Source organism: Leptodactylus fuscus, chromosome 5, assembly GCF_031893055.1.
Source record: "Leptodactylus fuscus isolate aLepFus1 chromosome 5, aLepFus1.hap2, whole genome shotgun sequence".
NCBI classification, from domain to species: Eukaryota; Metazoa; Chordata; class Amphibia; order Anura; family Leptodactylidae; genus Leptodactylus; species Leptodactylus fuscus.
Window position 1 is genome coordinate 66988241 of NC_134269.1, and position 14440 is coordinate 67002680.

At 40.5% G+C, this 14440-nt stretch overlaps 1 protein-coding gene across 1 annotated transcript in view; it reads right to left on the reverse strand.

The window, feature by feature from the left end:
* UNC45A (unc-45 myosin chaperone A) overlaps positions 1 to 13931 on the reverse strand; it is a 33794-nt gene extending 19863 nt beyond the window's left edge. The window contains exons 1-14 of the mRNA XM_075273322.1: positions 13801 to 13931; positions 11610 to 11768; positions 9543 to 9579; positions 7737 to 7912; positions 5314 to 5406; positions 5070 to 5237; positions 4173 to 4341; positions 3913 to 4083; positions 2247 to 2418; positions 954 to 1254; positions 772 to 866; positions 531 to 672; positions 297 to 437; positions 60 to 187 (exon numbers count right to left, since the gene is read on the reverse strand). Coding sequence (XP_075129423.1) covers positions 60 to 187; positions 297 to 437; positions 531 to 672; positions 772 to 866; positions 954 to 1254; positions 2247 to 2418; positions 3913 to 4083; positions 4173 to 4341; positions 5070 to 5237; positions 5314 to 5406; positions 7737 to 7912; positions 9543 to 9579; positions 11610 to 11768; positions 13801 to 13824 — 1976 coding nt within the window. The 5' untranslated portion in view covers positions 13825 to 13931. The remainder of the gene's footprint in view (positions 1 to 59; positions 188 to 296; positions 438 to 530; positions 673 to 771; positions 867 to 953; positions 1255 to 2246; positions 2419 to 3912; positions 4084 to 4172; positions 4342 to 5069; positions 5238 to 5313; positions 5407 to 7736; positions 7913 to 9542; positions 9580 to 11609; positions 11769 to 13800) is intronic.
* Between the last annotated feature and the right edge of the window lie 509 nt (positions 13932 to 14440).

Here is a 14440-nt window from a genome sequence, read left to right on the forward strand (position 1 = left end):
TCAATTATATGAAGTGGTCTGGTACTTTGACTCATGTCATAAAGCAATACAAGAATCACCTTGAAATCAGTTCCCTTGATGAATCTGTTAATGCTGGGCTTTCATTCTTCACCATACAGGCTAGAGCAGACACCACTCCTGCTACTAGAAGCTTCTGGACCCGAGCCTCAACAAACTCTTTCTTGTCCTAACATTGTGCAGCAGAAATGGTTATTGTCTTACACATGAAGGCAGCCATTGCAATAGAAGTTTACAGCAACATGAACAGTCTCATATAAAGTGGTCTGTCTCCTCACCTTAGGGTGTTCTTCAGGAACGTGCTGCTTGGCATACTTGGCCAACTCCAACATTTGTGGGTCTATTTCCTCCCGGTCATAACTGTTAGTACAGTTAACAAGAGTGGATGCAACTGCAAAAATCACAGTCTTGTCCTCTGACTAAAGAAGAAAACATAAGTCACATTACAGACACCAGTATAATGGGGTATCTTAAGTAATTGAGGATTACCAAGAGTCCCATAAATGCAGTACCTTTGCTAGACTGAACATTGCTTGCATGGCTGATTTATCTTCTACAAACTCTTCTTTCACATCAGCATCAAACGTTAAATAGGCCAAGCCTTCCACGGCCCAACGTCGCGTGCTGGCCTGAATGCTCTCATTGCACAGCCACCTGTAGAGCAATACAGTGATAAAATTATACAAAGGTCAGTGGCGGCCTAGTCTTTTGTTCATACATATTTTATTGTAAAGTAGTAAATATATTACTCACTTGCGACACTGTTTTGCTAGCTTAAGGGTGGAGCCTTCTGCAAACTGTTTCATACTGAAGTCGGTTCCTCCTGCGGACCCTAATTTACAAAGTCCCTACATTGGAATATTGCAAAGTTTGTAACCAGAAGAACCATACACATGTGCCTGTCAAGTACAACATGAAACCAAGCACAGACTCACCACCAAGGCTCGTATCCGAATAGCGTCATTTTCATTTTTCTTGTATATATCTTTCAGTAGTGTCACACCATTGGCAGTGATGAAGGAGGCTCTCTTGGCCTTTCCAGCTGCATGGATGAGAGCTTCAACTGCTACTTGCTGATCAATCTCTCGTTCTGAGGCGCAGAGAGCTATGATACTGTCCATTATGCCAGAAAGTTCTAAGGTTCGGTTTCCAGCCTCAAAAGGCCCTTGCAACAGACATGAAACAGTCTGTATTGCGCGTAGCTTGCCATCCATACCATGGTTTTCAAACAAGCTCCTGGTTGTCAGGAAACAAAGATCATGAATTGTGAGGTTTATTACATTATACAAATTAAGAGGTTAAAATTGTTCTATTATTGCATGTGGTTATGAAAGTGGCTCTCACATCTGTCTGCATAGAAGCAGGAAATTGGCTGAGATATTGGGATTCAGCAGCCCTGCTACATTTCCTCATGGTTTCATAGGCAGGACAAGCACATCACCACATATATACTCTATCCACTTATATGTCAGCCGTATAATACCACAAATGCTGTCAATGGGGCTACAGTTGACAGACGTTTTTGCACCACTTACACCATAAACGTAGTGCCTACCGCTCCTCCAATTACAATTTAGTATGTTCTCTCTGACTCATGGGATCCTGACCTCTAGCCAATGAACCGAAAAGCTAAACAAACTAAACTCTTCATAGGTAGCTAGCAATGGTGTGAGACCTATGACAAGCAGGACAAATGCACTTCACAGCGGGCTTTATTCAAAACTCTGCGATAAAAAAACTGGCATTATTGGTAGTAGCAGCGAATCTCAGGGCAGTGTTTGTTTTTAGAGCAGTATAAGGAATAAAAGTAGCGTTATCATTGGTTGCTTTTAGCAGCAATTTTCAGTTAGATTTTTATGAGGCCAGATGTGTACACTTAACACTTGCTGGTCATCTTCACATACACTGAATGGAGTAACAGAGTACACGAGTGACCACCAGTCAATTAAAGCACCATCTTAATATGCAAAGGCACAGGGACGACAAAAGGGAGTCAGAGGCCCCTGTATCAGTACTTGGTTGAGCTCCCCAAAAATCAGACTTAATCACCCATCCGATGGACAGATGGTATGTCTCTAAAAGGTGTTTTTTAACAAGTGACAATATAGGACAAATGCCAGCATTCTACTAGTGGCTACAAAGAAAGTCTTTACAGGCTGGTTGCTGACCACCTGTGGTCTAGTCATAGGCTCTTTTAGTGGTAAATTGACTATTTTAAGACCCCTTACCGTACATAATCTTCACACAGCTTGTGGAAATTTTCTCGTTCCGCTTCACATTTAAGGTCATCAAAAAGCTTGTTCAAAAGTACAGAAGCGCTCATTCTTGTTGTTTCCGTAACCGCCAGGCTCCCAGGAATCTCTACCAGTGAACCCCCGACTTCAAGGATTTTCTTTAACCCTAGAATAAACAAATATTATTGGATACATTCTCAAAGCTTATTTCCATTTTTCAACACACATGTTCAGGGCACACCACAATTTGTACCATAAAACACCATATACAACTTTGTAATGCAGATATATCTTCATTTGGAGTCTATTGTGAGAAAAGCGCATTGCAAATTTTTGTTGTTGATGGTCCATGTCAGTCTATGTAATCATTCTTATTGATGAAAGGAGAAAACGTTGTGCTTTACAAGCGATTTACAGAGTGCACTGATGCCATTAAAGCATGCTTTTTATTATAAAGACAGCCATATAGATTACACTTTAGTTGGCGGAAGTGGAAAAAATTTGCTACATGTGAAATCTGTTGGAAACTTTTAACCATTATTTGGCAATTAATAAAACCATTTAAGAATATCCAAAGTCAAAATTTCACCAATCATTTGCCAATTTACTCAGACTTGGAGCATTTGTTTTGTAAACTCCCCCTTCTGATCAAACTTTTTAGTTGCTTATGTTGGTGGAATGACTTAAATGAACAATCCCACCATTCAATGATTGTCCACATCATGGCCGATTTTTATCCAATGTGTATAGCTAGCCTTAGGGCAGACGCTCACAGAGTAGGTGATCACAGACTATTTGCCACTTAATACAGCTCTAATCACACTAGCTGAAATCAGTTTGAGGGTATTAAGTGACCGAAGACCAGACACACATGGGGGGCTGATTTTCCAATGGCTTGTACACAATCTCAGGCATACAAGGTATGAAAATAAGGAACAATTTTTTGAGCACACTGGGATTTTTGTGCAAAAACTATTTTTTTTAGCCTTGGTTGCCAATATGGAAAAAGTGGATGAAGCAGGGAGAACTCACCTAACAGACTTAATAGAACTCGTTCCAGAAAACTGATGCGAGTTATAGCTGGCTAGCATAGTGAGGGAAGGGGACAGGCGTGGCACCTATTCCAGGCACAGATAGATAGAGTAATGGCGTTGGGTAGAGCTTGTGGGTATCTAGTGATATTGCCCTCCACCTTCCTCTCCTTTTTTTGTTACTTTAAGTTAGAGAAGCAGCAGCTTCTTTTAGGATATAGTTATGCGATGAACACAGCAGCTCTGCTGGAACAGATGGAGAGAAGAGTCTGCAGAGAGGTTTTATCTTCTCCTCATGTCTCTTCCCTGCAGGAGAGAGTTGTTTTATGTATGTGATAATAATATGTGTGTGTGTCCATTTTTTTTATGCAAATGTGTTTGTGTGAGTGTAAAATGAATATGCTTGTTTAAGTAATGCAAAAACGTGTGTTTCTCATGTCTGATGTGGCTATGGATGTGTTTGGTGTTGTGGCATTACACTACATCTGGGGGACACTTTTAGATAAAAAGAAATGCAGATATTGTGTAGAGGGTAGAAGAATTACAGATTACAATTATATAAAATAATACTCATAGCCATGCCCCACATGTTGGTTTTATTTGCTAAAATTATTTGAGGGTGCACTTACCATAGTCTATAACCCACAATGTCATCCCATTGTTGGGATCACGTAGTGACTTTCGAGGCACTACCTTTATGAGAAGATTTAGAGAGTTCTCTCGGCCATGTGATGAGACAGTTGGTTGAGTTAACATTTCTAGAAGATGATGGATCATTGACTTCAGTTCCTTAGAAGGATCTTTAATAAATAAAATATAATGTGTCACTTACGCTAAACACATATTCTGTATATATTTTTTGTCACTGTACTACTGGAAAGCATTTTACCCAAAACGATTGCACCTTCCTTCCCACGAATATCCTTTGTCATGCCTTCTTTAAGAGCATCAAACATTGCATGCAGGACACTACAAACCGCAAGCGAGACCGTCTCATTGTCCACTGCCATCACTGCACAGAACGTCTCCATTCCCACAGCGTTAAGGATGGATACTGTCTAGACATACAGAAACATAAAACTATGAAATATGACCAAATGTCACAGATATATCAAGAACAAGGATTATTTGTTTCCAAAACACAGAATTTAGGGCAAGGACAAATTTTCGGGTTTTGTCGATCCAGTTTTATCATTAAAAATCATGGATCGACTGAAAAATGGAGAAGTACCATCTGTAATTTATAGGCTCTCACCATGTATGATCCACCCCTGGTCAGGCTTCAAAAACTCCAAATCCAAAACCTGAATGAGTGTTCTTGTCCTTTCTATCATCCTATATGCATTTAACAAGTAACTATGAAATTGGGAGATTATTAGTGTTATTATGTGATACTTTTCATTTGGAGTGTCATATCTCCTTCCTGACAACAGTGGGGAGCCTTAATATGCCACAGCCTATAGAACTGCTTTACTGAATAAATTATATGTTAAAGTGCAAACTTCAATCAGCAGCCAACTCTAAAGATGCATTTATAGCGTCTATAAAAAGTATTCACCCACGTAGCATTTTTTCATGTTTTATGGTTTAACAGTGAATTACAATAAGAGTACTTTGGAGTTTTTCAAACCGATCAACAGGAAGAGAGAAAAACCTGATTAAAATGAATATGTATATTTTAACATGTTGTTTGCAGGTCCAAAAATTTATTCAGATTACAGCACTTCACTGCAGTCACACATGCTCAGTGTCTTAGTATTCTGCTATATATGGAGTCAAGTCTTACTCGAGGCTGATGACCAGTGCACAGTCCAACCATTGTCCTCAAAGCAGCCAACATCATGTCTGGTTTTTTAGTTTCTAGCAAACGCTGCAGGAGACGGACCCCATCACTCTGAAAAATCTTCTCTGCTCCAGCATCTTCCCGAGCTAAGACTACTAAATTCTGTGCTGCCTGAAAATGTAAGATACACAACTTAGCATCCTCCTAGTCCAGCATGGCATCAAATTGCTTCCCAGTCTATCATTACCTTCTGTTGTTTTTCAACATCTTTCTCTTCAGGATCAAGCAAAATATTAAACATTTGTTCCACACGGGAGTCAGTAGAGGACATGAGCCGAACCTGGGATAAAATAATATTCAACATCTGCTGTAACCAATGTGTATTCAGAAAAGGAATAAATAATACTTATATTTGCTGCTGCATAAACTATATAATGACTGGTAAAACTTAGACTATCTGAAACCTCCTTTACAGCCTAGTTTACTATATAACTTAGCAGAAATCAGTTTCCAGGAGGTGATGGAATAATGTCCCTTCTCCGGACACCAGAGAGTGATAGGAGAGCAAAATACAGAGTACAGTATAAATTATCCATGAACAGAAGAAAAAATGGCACTTATTCACTTATTATGGACAGGATACAGGGCAATGGTGTAAAGCTATTTTGTGCACATGCGCATTTTGTCAAGACTTGTCCTACCATAGAAAGGTTGACAGCAGTACAACAGACCTGTCAACAACTCACCTACCCCCTAACAGAGATGATGCTCCTAATCCTGTTCATGTATGTACAATACAGTTGAGAAAGGAGATTCAATAAAGAAATGTTAATTATTAAAACTGCTCTTGAAATATCCCATATACAAATAAAAGTGCAGTCCAAGGTAGACAAAAAACACCCAAAATAACTAACAGAAAATGGTTGATAGATCTATTAATAATCCATCAATAAACCAAAAAAATAGGCAGCTCTCCAGGACACTCAGGGGAAAAAAGTGCAATGGACTTCCTATGATATATATATATATATATAGAGAGAGTTTGTTTAAATGTTTTAATAAAAACTTGATTTCATTAATAACTGAATTTCTGAACAAACCATAACATTTATTTCTTGTTAAATTTGAGACCTACATCCTGTGGTGCTTTGCCGCCAGTGATATTAAAGCGTTGATAAAGTCTCAGACAACTTTTGATCTGGCAGTATTTTTGCCATTAATACAATTTGAGTTATATTCTTTATTAACACAGTTTGTCTCCTTTGTGTGAAATCTTGCATTTTTTTTCACTCTTTCCCTTGTTTCTGTAGAGAGAACTGTTTCTGCTTCTCACTACATGTTACTGTGCATAGAGTGTGGGCTGTGTAAGGAGGCGTTCACACTACCGTCGGTGTCCGCTCCTAGTGTCCGCTCAAAATCTGGCACGGACATTTGGAGCGGACACTAGCTGTGTCCGTGACACCTGTCATTTATTTAAATGGGCATTGGGTGCGTTCTTTTGCACTCCGTGCCTGTGAAGATGTGCAACTTCTCAAGCTGACAGAAGGACCCTACATGTCGGGTTTTTCTGTCCGCATGAGAAGTCGGACATCTTCACTTGCGGACAGGAAAGGAAGGGCACGGAGTGCAAAAGAACGCACTCGATGCCCATTTAAATAAATGACAGGTGTCACGGACACAGCTAGTGTCCGCTCCTAATGTCCATGCCAGATTTTGAGCGGACACTACCTGTCGGACACCGACGGTAGTGTGAACGCCCCCTAAGATGTAAAGGAAATAAGGGTGGGGGAGGGTTACTTCAAACAGTTATATCTCAGACATTATAAAACGTACAAACTCTTCTTTCATATGACACTAAGGTTGCAGTGCTATCTAAATTATTCCCAGAGAGATCACTGGCTGAAAACACAGTCCGGATTGGAATATTTATATGTAACTATATAATATAATATATGATATTAAAAGCAAGTTTATACTTTTTATAACGTCCAAGATATAACTGTCTGAAGTGACCCTCCTCCACCCTTGTTTTCTCTACCTCTTAGGGTTGGTTCACACTAACGCTTGTATTCCGTCCGCAAGGAGTCCGCATGAAGACCTCCCCCCCCGAACGGAATACCAACGCTAATGCAAGCGCTGTGCAGTTAAGCACGCAGAGTCCATAGACTATAATGGGCTCTGTGTGCTTGCCGCGCACTGCCCGCACAATTCATTCGTGCAAACACACGGAGCCCATTATAGTCCATGGGCTCCATGTGCTTTGCAAGCACATCGCTTGCAATTGCGATTGCATTCCGTCCGGGGGGGGTCTTCATGCGGACTCCTTGCGGATGGAATACAAGCGCTAGTGTGAACCAACCCTTACACAGCCCCGTATTCCATACACAGTATCAGAATCAAGGCAAAGAGTGAACAAAAATGCAGGATTTCACAGAAAGGAGACAAAATTTGTTAACAAAGTATATTACAAAATGTATTTATGACGCAACTACTGGCAGAAAATCAAAAGTTGTCCAAAAGTTTAGATACACTTTAATGGAGAAATGCCATTTTCTGGTGGTTCATTAAAAGTTTAGTTCATTTGAGGCTGGACCACCCCTTTAATAAGTGAACAGGATTTTATAATAACAGATGACAATAACAATATGTTTTCCTATGTAGATGGAATACCTTCTCTTGTGTCTGGACTCCTAGATTCCTCACAGCATCCTGAAATACTTTATTTTTTGGTTCCAAAGCAAGACATCTCCGAAGATCAACTATTGCCTGGTCAAACTTGCCCAATTTCTCCAAGGCCTGACTGCGTCTAAAAAGAGCCTTTACATCACCTGCATCCACCTCAATAGCTATGGAATGAATAATATAGTTGTAAGCAAAACAGTCCAGACCAAGAGCTTAGAATTTAGGATAATATTAGCTATGGATTTCTATGAAACAGAACCAAAGATTATGGCTATGGTGCAGACAAAGGATCATTCAGGGAAAATGTAAAATACACAATAACAGACAGAACTCCACACTGCTTATTTAACCCCTTCCCAACATCCACCCATAATAGTACAGATTTGTGCTGTGTTTCATACAGCAGACACCATGCGCTAATGCCCACGGACGATGCCTTCTGTGTTCTAGGTCAATGTGGGGGTGGTTTGAATTTTTTTATATATATATATATATATATATATATATATATATATATATATATATATTTTATATATATATTTATTTATTTATTTTTTTAACTTTTTTTTTTATTTTTTGGGGGCATTTATTAGACCCCCTAGAGGTCTTGAACCACAGGGGGTCTGATCACTAATGCGGTCAAAGCTGACGGAGGTGCCATTTTCCCAGTGGCGCATGGGTGCCGCTATTTTGCCATTGATTGCTGGCACCTGGAGCAAGCTCCAGGGCCAACGTCATGTTGGCATGACAGCCAGGAGCCTTGTAAAGGCTCCCTGACCTGTCTACAGTGACTTTCTTTTGCAGGCTGCTCTATGTAGCCTGCAAAATAAATGCAGATTTTTTTTTGCAATGCATTAGCATTGAAATGCATTGCTTTAGTGATCAGACCCCCTGTGGTTCAAGACCTCTAGGGGGTCTAATAAATGCCCCCAAAAAATAAAAAAAAAGTAAAAAAAAAACCAAAACATATATATATATATATATATATATATATATATATATATATATATATATATATTAAAAATTCAAACCACCCCCACATTTCCTTACAACACATATAAAAGTACTTAAATACTGTGAAACACCTACAAATTAGGCATCCCTGTGTCCGAAATCGCCCACTCTACAAATCTATAAAAATATTTTTCCTGTACGGCACAGTTTTGGATTTTAGTTAAGGGATTAAATTAAAATGTAAATAAAACCATATAAATTTGGTATCCCTGGAATCATACCAAAACATAGAATACAGGTGACATGTCATTTTGGCTGCACAGTGAACGCCGTAAAAACAAATCCCGTAAGAAAATCTCACAAATGCACTTTTTCTTCAAATCCACCCCATTCTGATATTTTTTCCAGCTTCCCAGTACATTGTACAGAATAATTTATGATAGCATCATGAAGAACAATTTGTCCCACAAACATTAAGACCTCACATGGCTCTGAGAGTGGAGAAATAAAAAAAAGTTATGGGGTTTGGAAGGGGGGGGGGGAACCAAAAACGAAAAATGCTGTCGGTGGGAAGGGGTTAAGAGTGGGGTGTTGTCTGTGGTTAATCTGTTTTTCTTATGCAATCTTTTTCCCCAGTTATTTCCTGTACTTTTCAATGTCATCCATTTTTTTCATAGACTTGCATGGATGTGATGCACCCATGATGAATCCGAATAAGTAAATGAGTATGTACACTGTGAAAATGCTGACAGCATACATATGTGAAAAGCGGATGCGTGAATAAAGCCTAAAACTGTATAAACCAACTATAAGTAAATTAAAAAGTTCACTTCTATTTACCTTTAGATGCATCTCCTTCTGCCTTTGCATAATCTTCCTGTAAAACATGGAGAACTATTTAATTGGTGTGCAATATTTTTCGGCCAGTAGTTACTACAAAACTACTCTCACACTACAGTTTCATAGGTATCGATGACAAAATTGTAATGCTGATGTAGTAGGACAGTGTGAACAAAACATTGTTAGGATGGGCTCACATTTAAAAGAGTTATCCCCTTTGTAATATTCTTAGGATCCATACCTATCCAGGAAGGCCTATCAGAACCTCATGTCAGCATGAGGGGGCATGTTACATTTTAAATTCCTTTTCTGTGATGGCCATCAATGTTAGATCTGCAAAGGTCTGACATCTAGGATCCCTAAAAGCAGCTGCTGCGGGACAAAGTGGCTCCTGGTAACGTTTACATGCTAGGAGCCACATTGGTCACTCACCATACAATCTGAAGTGGCAGCTTTAGGTACTGTGGCAATGCCACATAAACTACAATGAAGTGGCACTGCAATACCTAAAGCCATCACTACAGTTTGAACGAAAAGTGAGCAGTGTGGCTTCCGACATGTAAACATTAGCCAGAGCCATTCTGCACCCACAAAATAGGTTTGTTTTTTAGGGCATCTCGCCACACTCTTCTCAGGATAGCTCAAGCTCTTGAGCCAAGGACCACAGCAAGGAAAAACACACCTGTAACACAGCAGCCTAAACATAGAAAACAAAGTGTGACTGTGTTTTAGCACTCATGCCAGTTTGAACAGAAATTACTGGCATGATTTATTGCAAGTACTAATCAATTAGCTATAATATATAAAATACTGTAAATGCATTGGCATTGTAAGGCTTGAAAAAGCGTATGTAGAGCAAAACGAATCGATGCCTAGACTTGTTTTGCATTCTTTTCTTCCCTATACACTGATGTGGATGGTTTTATGGAAATTTTTGTAATAAAAGTCTACTTTTTTTTTTTTTTTTTTTTTTAAAGAGACGTCTTGATGAGTGCCCCCTGCTTTTTTGGTCTTTATATACGATTGACAATTGACAAGTGACAATTTATGTCTCAGAGGTTGGGTTTTGGAGCAGTACTACTTAATTCTGCCTCTTTTGTGTACAATTTTCAAATTAAACAAACGTTTATACTTTTTTTTATTGTTAATGTTCTCCTTTTGTCTGACATTACCCATCCATTTTAGGACTATGTATTTGCCAGGCCTCTGTTACTCTGAATCCAGAATGACATTATGGCACAATGCATGGCACAGCATTAATTAAATGTTGTGGTGGGATGTTAAGTCACTATGGATACCTCACTCCAGCCTACAATCTTTGCAGAATGCTCATCTCAAACTTTTCTTGGTTCTGAGCAAGTTCAATAACCGCTAATGACAGCTATAATCATGACAATACAAATGTCTGGACTTTCAGATATTAGATATGCAAGCCATAGGGATTTTCTAGGCATATAAGACTAATGACCTCTCTTTTGGCCAGGTCATCATTCAAACTTTGACAGGCATCAGACCCCTGGGATCCCCAAGAATCAGATGTTTGAAACAACAGCAGCACATTGTGGGTTTCACTTTTGCTTCACAGGCCATTGACATCATATTCCTCAGTCAAATGGCATGTTTTCAGCTCAGTCCCACTCAAATGAAAGAGACTGAGCTGCAACACCAAGAAGGGTTCTAAGACCCTGACAATTTTCCATTCATGACCTATACAGAGAATGGGTCAGTCTTATAAACCCCTTTAATAATACACAGCATCAATCATGAAAGGTGTTAACAGATTCATAAATGTGTTTGGAAATATGGAGTTTAATAACGCACATTCTAGGGTACATTCACATGCAGCAGATTTATTGCAAACATTTCTGCAACTGAAAATCAGTGGTAGATATTTGAATGGGGTTGTTTTGGTGGCAAGCACATGAATTTCTACAAGTGTCAAGCAAATAATTGGGACATTCAAAAAATTTCTGCAACAGATCTACCATGTGTGAATAAGCACTCACCACGCATTCCATTCTCCCTCAAAGTTTTTTTTGTGAAATATTAGCAATAATGAATACTTACCAGCTTCAGGTAGCAGGCAGAGCGGTTGCGATGCAGTATGGCTACATCCTTCTTATCAGCAGACAGTTTGAGCGCCTTCGTATAACATGACAGCGCTGTTTCATAATCTCCAGATTTGAAGTGCTTGTTACCCTCTTCTCTGAGGTTTTCTGAATTCATCTGCCAAAAGCAAACAATACCAAGAAATGTAACGAATCCAAATGTCATAGTGTAAAACTTATTGTCATGATGAGTAGTAAAGAATTTAACCAGGACAGGATGTTCTGCTTTCAGCCCTCACCAAAAGAGATGTAGCAGAGCTCAGTCTGTAGTTCAACACCAGTTCCACAATCAAGTGGTGGGTCCAAGCTGCCCCTGTTTTCTTGGCACTCAGGACTACAAATGTCTATGAACTCCTACTAAATGTGATAAGGATTGAGAGGGTTGTCACCAGCCAAAATCTTCTGTTGTCATTTTGTTCTAGTGATCAGCAGGAACCACATCTGTCAGAGAAACACTAATGTGACATGGATGGTGTATCTGTAGGAAGTGTCGCCAATGTCTTTGACAGTAACAACCTTTGAACACTGAAAAACATGTGGATGAGATGGGGAATGTTTTAATTTTTTTCTCACTTGAAGCACTATAATGTATGGACTGTGCATGACTATTTGGTCACAAAAAAGCCACAGAGTCCTGGATTAGAGTCCTGCCGAAGGACAACATCTGCAAGGAGGTTGTAAGTTCTCCCTGTGTTTGTGTGGGTTTCCTTCAAATACTCCGGTTTCCTCACACACTCCAAAGACATACTGATAGGGAATGTAGATTTTGAGGCCTTTATGGGACAGTGGCTAACAATGTCTGTAAAGCGCTGTTGAATATTATGGCGTTATACAAGTAAGATAAATAAATAATATAGCTACAGGAGGCAAGAAAGGTGTGTTCCACTAACTTGTCCATGTGCTTAGAGATCCAGTGAGGAGTCTGCTCGAGTCCCCAATCTTTTTTTTACCCTCAGACACTCATGAGCATGTCAGCCAATCTATGACTGAGCGTAGACGCTCCATGTGAACAGGACATCACAGCTCACCCACTGACACCAAAGGTCAAGAAGACCATGGACATGAACTGAGACACTCTGGGGGTATCTCTGTAGGAACAGACAGGTGCATATGTAGTGTTTTCTATTTAAAGAGGACCTTTCACCATATGGGGAGCATGCGGTTTAATACACTGCTAGAAAGCCGACAGGGCTTTCCCGTTCTGTGCTGCCAGTGAAGAGCTATCAGTGCCGGTACCGTAGCTCTTCACCATCAGAAGGGCGTTTCTGACAGTCATTGGGGAATGCCCTTCCTCACAGTAGTGTCTAGTGAGAGGGGGTGTTCCCTACTGCCCGGTGATGACATTGAGCGGTGAGGAACGACCCCCAGTACTCGTCTATGGATGAGTACTATCAGGAGGGGAGGGAGGCGTTCCTCACTGCTCTCACAGTACAGCACTATAGACACTACCGTGAGGAAGGACGTTCCTGACTGTCAGAAACACCCTTCTGCAAGTGAAGCGCTACGGTACCGGCACCAATATCTCTTCACCGGGAGCACAGAACAGGAAAGCCAATAGTGTGCTGAATTCAGGAGGGGGGGATGGAGTACCTTTTAAGGACAGAAATGTACAAGCAATGGTGCTTCACCTATTCTTGTGTTTATTTAATGGACACATAATAAAGTTGCCAATGTTTATGGAAGACGCGATGGATTCTGCATTAAAAAGTTCCGACAGTTTTGGCCTTCTTACGATATTAGTGACGCAGTTGTGGGATGTCACATCACGACCATATACACAACCATTACATGTGATGTCACACTGTGACGCTTCCATCTTTATTTTGCCGTATAGTCACAGCTTTGGCATTGAAATGTTACAGCACCATCTTAAGGCTTTTTATTCTGAGATTTAAAAAAAAAATTTTATTTAAAACCTACATAAGTAAAGGTTAAAAAAAACACTTGTAGTCTGTGACTGTGCGCCCAGAATTGTTTTCCTCAAGTCATGCAGAAAGGAGAGAAGTCCATGACAACTTCTGCACTGACTTCTCTGAAGCATAATGTGCTGGTACTATATACAGCAATGCACAAGGCAATGGACAGAAATCCTTCACATTATTCTCCAGGCCTGTCCTAAACCACAGCCCCCGCCGTATTTTCGTTCTGACCTTGTCCGGGTTGGTCTCCCCCATCTCTAGGTAACGGTGAAGGCCTCAACCTGAGCCCCGATATTTCCCAGCCGCTGCTCCCGCCGTACACCTTACTGCAGCCGGATCTGTACCGGCACATTCCGTGCTTGGCTCCGCCCACCCACCGTGACGCTATTACTAGCGGCCTTGCCAATACCTAATATGGCAGTGCCTGTCAGATATTATGCAGCCTCCTGCCTGCCAGATGTCTCTAGCGGCAGATCCAGCACTAGGGGGTGCTGAGTCTGACTGGGTCATGTTACACAATGTATATATATTGTAAGGCAATAATACGTTGTATGGAATGTGTGCACATAGTGTGAACAGAGCCCAGTTAGGACACAAGCCACACCATATAACGCACCACCAGGTTTGCCTCACATTTGCAGTCCGTTCACATACAGCGTATTCATACCTCCCAATTTATGCAGAGCAGAAAGGGACAAAATGTGCGGCGTGCTGCAAATTTAGCTCCGCCCTCTTTTGTTGACTCCGCCCATTGTCGTTCATTTTTCCATGTGACCTCACCCAGTATAATTATGTCCCCCCTCCATCTCTGCCCCCAGATTCATGTCCCTCCATCTCTGCCCCCAGATTCCTGTCCCCCCATCTCTGCCCC